The 6496-nt window shown below is 39.6% G+C and overlaps 1 protein-coding gene across 1 annotated transcript in view; it reads right to left on the bottom strand.

The window, feature by feature from the left end:
• Positions 1-636: 636 nt before the first annotated feature.
• The window catches only part of GPR158 (G protein-coupled receptor 158), a gene marked incomplete at its 5' end in the record, with an annotated part of 186052 nt that continues 180192 nt past the window's right edge, over positions 637-6496 (bottom strand). The window contains one exon of the mRNA XM_005423894.3: positions 637-6260. Coding sequence (XP_005423951.2) covers positions 4812-6260 — 1449 coding nt within the window. The remainder of the gene's footprint in view (positions 6261-6496) is intronic.

The raw sequence follows: 6496 nt of genomic DNA, 5'->3' as shown, positions 1-6496 counted from the left end.
AAATTTCATTTATTTTAAGCTGCTGCATGATGGCCACCCTGGGTGTTCTATAGTTCCTGCACAACAAAATCCAGCAAATTCCAGACTCCTTATTACCTTTGAATCATTCACAATTTTTTATAGGTCTCATCCCTCTTTCTGAGTCATCTCTCTCCCAAGGTAAACAAGTTGCACTTACACAGCTGCCATTCTCTGTCTTTCATCTTTTTTGTTCCCATTCTTTGTATCTTTTCTATACCTGTTAGACAGATATAGATATTTGAGATGAGGAACTCAGGCACGTGCACACATAGTACAGAGGAGCTATAGGATTTTACAATGGCATATGGTCTATTTACTTCCCCTTGTTTTCCAACATTGTAGTTACCATTAAATTCAAAAGAATTTAGAATGGACTCTACAATTTTGACCTCAAAATTGCAACCACTGAGAAAACAGAGCTATTTCCCTAACAAAATCCTGAATATAGTACATATCTGCTCTGAGGAAAATACAAGGAAAATCCAGAAAATCATAATGGCATGATCTGATCATAGAAGCTGTAAAGTTAGTTACTTTACAAGTTTGTTGGGAAACCCATTCAATTTGGATCAATAACGACTTCAGAAAATCACAACACAAAAGCCTGTGGACAGATTTAATATAAATGTGCTTTATTGCAGAGAAGTTACATTATTTACATGCTGCAACACATTACAACATAAATCTATCAAGTATTTCATGGTGGATGCTGTTGGTTGCCAGATAACATTGTCATAAGAACCACATTATAAAGTGAAGAGACTTACAGCTTTATATACTCTACAACTTGGAGTAGCTAAAATTTTAAAAGTCAAAGGCAGTGTTTGCTCAGGCCTGCCTGTTGTCATATGCATGCAAAAGCCTAAGGAGAGCAAATATAAATGTCTTGTCTGGTTTCAGGTCTATGATGCCACCAAAGCTGATGATAGGTGTGCACTGATTTATATTTTAAAGCACATAATCTTGCATAAATTATACAAGTCTAATAAGATTGGTATAAATCTAATTACTTATAAACCATGGCTTAGAAATGAAGGAGAAATGCAGCTTGCACATGCATTTAGAAGGACAACCTAGCAAATGTTTGTGACCTTCATGTTTATTGTCTTTTCTCTTAAGAGGTCTGCTAGAGAACATCCTTATAACATCTTTACTCTAGAGTTGCACTTCTCTTGGCTAAACAATGACAATGAAATTCCAGAAAAAGACATCTAAGCAATCTAGTCAATATATGCTGGTGGAGAAAAATCTATGAAATACAAAACATTATTTATGTCTAACTTAGTATGTCTTCATTAAGCAATGCTTCTAGCAGCATCATAGTGAAATAGGATAGTTGAGTGAAGTTTGGCCCCTCTTTTTCTTAAATGTGAAATAATTTAAGTCCCAATTGAATCTGTAGCCCAAAGATCAGTTGCTTAATAAACTGGGGAAAGCTTTTTTGTTTTCTAAGGAAAGTTTTCCAATTGTGTCAGTCTTAGGGGATGTGACTACAATGAGCCTAAAGAACCACAACAGACAGTTTTTAAGAAGTGAGGGAAAGGGTCAGGACGAAAGAAATCTAAACCAAACAAGAATATACAAGCCAATGCCTTCCCTGGTTAACCAGCCATTGCTTTTTGCTTTCTGTGCAGCTGGGCTGTTTTACACCAGCCAAGGAGTGGGCTTTGATTCTGTGTTTCTAATGAAGTTATCTTTCCAAACAGAAAGAAAGGGAAAGGAAACCAAGCAAGTACAGATATACAGCGGTGGCACAGACACAGTCATGCACGACGGGCTTGATCCTGCCAAGACTGCAAGGGGCAGTGGTGCAGTGCAGGGCATGGGCAGTGTGGCCTTGCTCAGCTCTGAGATAAAGGATGGAGGGCCAGATGAGCAAGGGCACGAGGGCTGGTACCTGCTCCTTGCAACCATCATGTCTCCAAGAGGCAGTGAGTACATACAGAGATCTCCTTCCCCGATCCCTCCGTGGATGTCGCTTCTAACCTCACAGTCGGGCTCCCGTAAATGAGCCAGGGCAGCCTGCCATAAGCTGTCCTCCTGTCCCAGTCCCAAAAACCACTGCTGAGACTGCAGAACTTCCCTTCAAGGATAGGAGAGGTGTAAGATTGTCACCATTTTAGCAGGTTTAAAATTGTGTATTTCTCCGCACACAGGGTCAGTGTGCTCCTGGAGGCCTCCCAAAAAAGCTCTGTTCCTAGGAGAGACTTCTTCCCATGGAAATTCAGGGTTATTTTCTCTCAGAAAAGCTGATCAAACCCACTGAAGCTGACAAGACAAGTTACAGACAAATCCCATGAGTGTCTGGGGCTGGGAAGGGAGAATCCGAGCACACCAGGTCTAATCTCAACTCTTTTCCACACCAAGGACAGAGCTGGATTTGGGCTGCACATAGGATCCCAGTGGCCCTGTGTGTGCAAAGTGGGTGCATGATGTCCAAAGCACCCAGACTCATATGCCTGACTCCCTTTCATGGGTGAAACAGGGATTCTGGGTCGAAGGGGCTCAGTCAGATCTCCTAGACCATAATTATGCCCTACAAAAGACGGATGGGAGAGTCAGACAAGCCCGGGGTAGTAAAGACCTAAGTCAGCACATCCCCATGGTGGAACTGAGCACTATCCTGGATAACCAGGTTGGCTGGGGCAGTTCAGTCACTTAATGTGGAGCTAATGAGCAGAATTTATAAGTGAGGTAACATGTTTAGACAGCACCAAGACCTGAGTCAACTTGTCCCCAGCTGGCTCAGGTGTTGGCACATGTCAGGTTTTGGCTTAGCAGCGGCAGTAGGAAAATCAGATCCATCTTAATCTGTCAGTCTAGACATGCCCACAGACTCCTCTCCTTTTTAAAGGACAGAAAAATCCTCATGCCCAGGTTGTCTAAGTCCCTCTGCTCATCGCATTTTATCTTAAGCCACTTTTTCTATGATGCCACAAAAATCAGTTTATACTACATAACGTGTATGTGCATGTGTGTATTAGATATGACATTTATATATATATATATTAAACATATATAAATATCTATTTTTATATATATTATATATATTAAACAACACATTCTTTTCAATCATCCACATTTCATGTTCCACCGAATCCCATCACTTCTCTCAAATTGCACAAGTTCTTTAGGACAGAGCTGTCTTTGTTTTGGTGTACATTACGTACAGCCAATTCCTATGAACAGCACTTTACTGGTACTGCACTGAGATGGCTGGGGCTGTTTAATTACTGCTGACACTTCTCAGAAGAGTTCAACATGTCCTCAGGCCCTGATGGTGAACTGTCACTAAGACTCATAGTTGTGAATGGGCCACCTATGAATTAAGCTTATATGCACGATGAGGACTGCAGCTATTGCTGAAAAGTAGCACTGTATCAAACACCAACTTTCACTGTAAATGTACATATAAATTTAAAAAAAGTCAAAGCATTTTGGACAGTTGGAGAGAGATGCCATCATTTCCGTTCCCAGCATCGCTTACATTTGCATATGCGGGGGAAGAGTAATATTTTGGAGTTCTCACTCCAAGAGCCAATTTTTTGAGGTTTGCCAACAGGGGTAAACAGTACAGTGTTGTTCCATAAATAAAATATCTCCCAGAGCTGTCTGGTGTTAGTAAAACATGTGATCATTTCTGGAGTATATTCATTGTCATTCTTGCTTATTTAACAGGATGTACAGGTTGAGTATGAAATACTGAACGAGATCATCACCATCAATGTTTAAAGTAAGATTTCTCGTCTCTTAGATGATATTTTCCAATTAATCACAAAAAACCCAGATAAGTTGTCCTTAGCTGCAGTTTATGCAGCTAAGACAACTGAATTTCCACTATTAACAAAGTCTATTAGCATTAAGAGGGAAGTGCATAACTTACTGCATATAAAACCCCTGAATAATACAGTATCAAACTATAAATATAAATAACAGAGACTAAACAAAAAAAAAGACTATATAAATTACAGGAAAGAAAAACAAATAATCTCCAAAGCCCAAAAGAATTTCCCAATATGAATTATGGCTTCCACAGCCAGTGAAAGATTACTGTAATTCTATATATAAACAAAAAGGTCTACAGAAGGTATTTTAACTTGCAATTAGAAGACAGTATCTGCAGATTGCATAAATATGTTGTTGTGTCACATAATATCAAAGTTATTTGCAAAAATTATACAATCTGGAATGCTTTAATATGAGACACAACAATGTACTTAAACACACAATAATAAGAAAATGAAAGCAATCATTTTATAAAATATTCTTGGGATGCATTGAATTAGCAGTGCTATTTAGATTAAATATGAAAAGTGAAAAGTCGTCACTTTAATAAGCTGCTCGTTGGTACCCCTTTTTGCCATCAGGACATTTTCTGTGTCCCACTTCTGCTGGATCTTTAAAGTCCCAAGGGCAAGTTACAGCCAGTTACGGCATCCAGAAATAATTTGGTTAAGATCTACACTGTGCGTTTGTTATCATCTTATAATTTTTTCTTTTAAAAGAAAATTGATTTCACAAAGGCAGGTTTCTTTCATTGACACAGTAAAATCCTTGGAGCAGGGACCATATTCTGGGCACTGCTAATCACATTGTTGGCACTCAACATATAAATAATAACAATAATAATGATAATTTACTTTGCTTAACTCCTACATATTTGTAGTGCTGATTCCCTTGATTTAAGTGATGCTCCTTAGGAATTTTCAGATCCTTTTGGCCTAAGTCCCCTCTGTCTTTCTTGTTGTCTGTCTTCTCAATGTTGCTACTCTCCTCAGTCCAAAAGCCTCTTATTTTCGAGGTGCTGCTGTTTTATTTGCACTTATAGCAGAGGTGTTCAATAAAGCTACACTTCTTTCTGCTTTTGGTAAATCTGCTGTATCATACTCCCAAGGGCAGACTTCAGCTCGAGATGCTAAAGGTTGCTGTACGTAACTACTTGGCTTATGGGAGTTAGATGAAAGCACATTTCCCTCAGAAGAGGTAATTTTTTTCTGTTCAGCCAATTTATTGAGGTTTTCCTTTTCTGCTGTTTTCTGGGGCAGCTCCTCCCGCTCTCCAGGATGGGTATTAGGTGTATACCTATTAACATTCTCACACTTCAGCCCAGGATACACCTGGGACTTGGAATTTGACTGATTTTTCTCATTTTCAAAGATCTGCTGCTCTTGTGTCTCCTGAGTGGCTTCCACCTTCTCTGAGCTCTTTTGATTTGACTGTTGGTGCCCCTCAGGTGTCTTCAGCTTATGATGAGTCTTCCCCTTTGGCTGGGAAGGGTGGTTTTTCTCTGGCTCTGAGGAAGCAATAGACACATGTTTTTGAGCTTTAGAGTCAAAAGGCACAGGACCAGGAACTTGGTCATATATCTCCCAAGGACAAACTTCTCCTATGTCGAAATTTTCCTTGTGTAGAGACTTACCTGGCCCTGTGTCTGGATTTGCAGGTGTCTGACTAACCTTTTGCTGTTTAATAATTCCAGATTTATGTGTTTTCTTTGTTTCCTCAGACTGGGTAGAGTTTTTCCGGTGGGAATCCTTATGTTCTTTATCGGAGGCTGAGTGCTTTTTGGTGGCCTCCTTACCCTTCTGCTGAGATTTATGAGATTTAGTGCTTTCTTCTAGACTTTGTGTTTTACCCGTTAGTCCCAGAGTCTTTTCCTTGGCACTAGCAATAACACTGAGGGATTTTTGTAACACAGATGTTCTTGGGTGCAGAGGCTTCTTATCGGCACTTAAATTATGCGCACTTGCTGATTTGCACACCAAAGGGACTGATTCAGTAGAGACAGCTTCAACCTTTTCAGGAGCATTTTTGGTTAATTTGTTACCATTCAAGGAGTCCAGAAGTGTTTTCTCAGAAGCTATAACTTCTGCACTTTCTGTAGTTAAGCCATTTGATTCTTCTGTTTGATCCCTAACATGATCGTAAGTGCTGTGGGACTTTTTTAAGGAAAAGACTCTGTTTTTCAAAGTATCTTCTTTTGGCTTTGAAGAACTTGTGGAATCTGGTGGGTTTTTCTTCAGTGTGGCCAAGTTCTTCACAGCACTGTGCTCCATCAGGTCCTTCTCGTCCCTGGAGCATTGCCTGGTGACTGTCTCAGGGATTTCTGTGATACGTCGCATTATCGAGCGCCCCAGGCCCTTTTTAGAGCACCTTTTTTTCTGGAGATGTGGATTATTAGCAATCATCTTTTTCCTTTTATAGATTTCAAGCTGAGCATATAGTTTCTTCAACTCATCCTGCAAAGCAAAGTGAATGGCAAAACTAGTATTTACAAAGTGACTACAGTCAAACCAAGCAGACTGACGAATGCAAGACCTATTGATCTAAAAAGGGCATTAAACTAATTTGTCTTTTCTAATTCTTGAATATGCCATTTCTCCATCAACTTGAATCCCATTTTTTTCCACTTAAAAAAAAGTTCAACTCTCATGCACAAACATGTTACTTTCCACGGCATGCACACTTCATACTC

This window comes from Geospiza fortis, unplaced genomic scaffold, assembly GCF_000277835.1.
Source record: "Geospiza fortis unplaced genomic scaffold, GeoFor_1.0 scaffold75, whole genome shotgun sequence".
NCBI lineage: Eukaryota > Metazoa > Chordata > Aves > Passeriformes > Thraupidae > Geospiza > Geospiza fortis.
The sequence above is the reverse complement of the archived record's forward strand: the minus strand, read 5'-3'. Positions and strand labels throughout refer to the sequence as shown.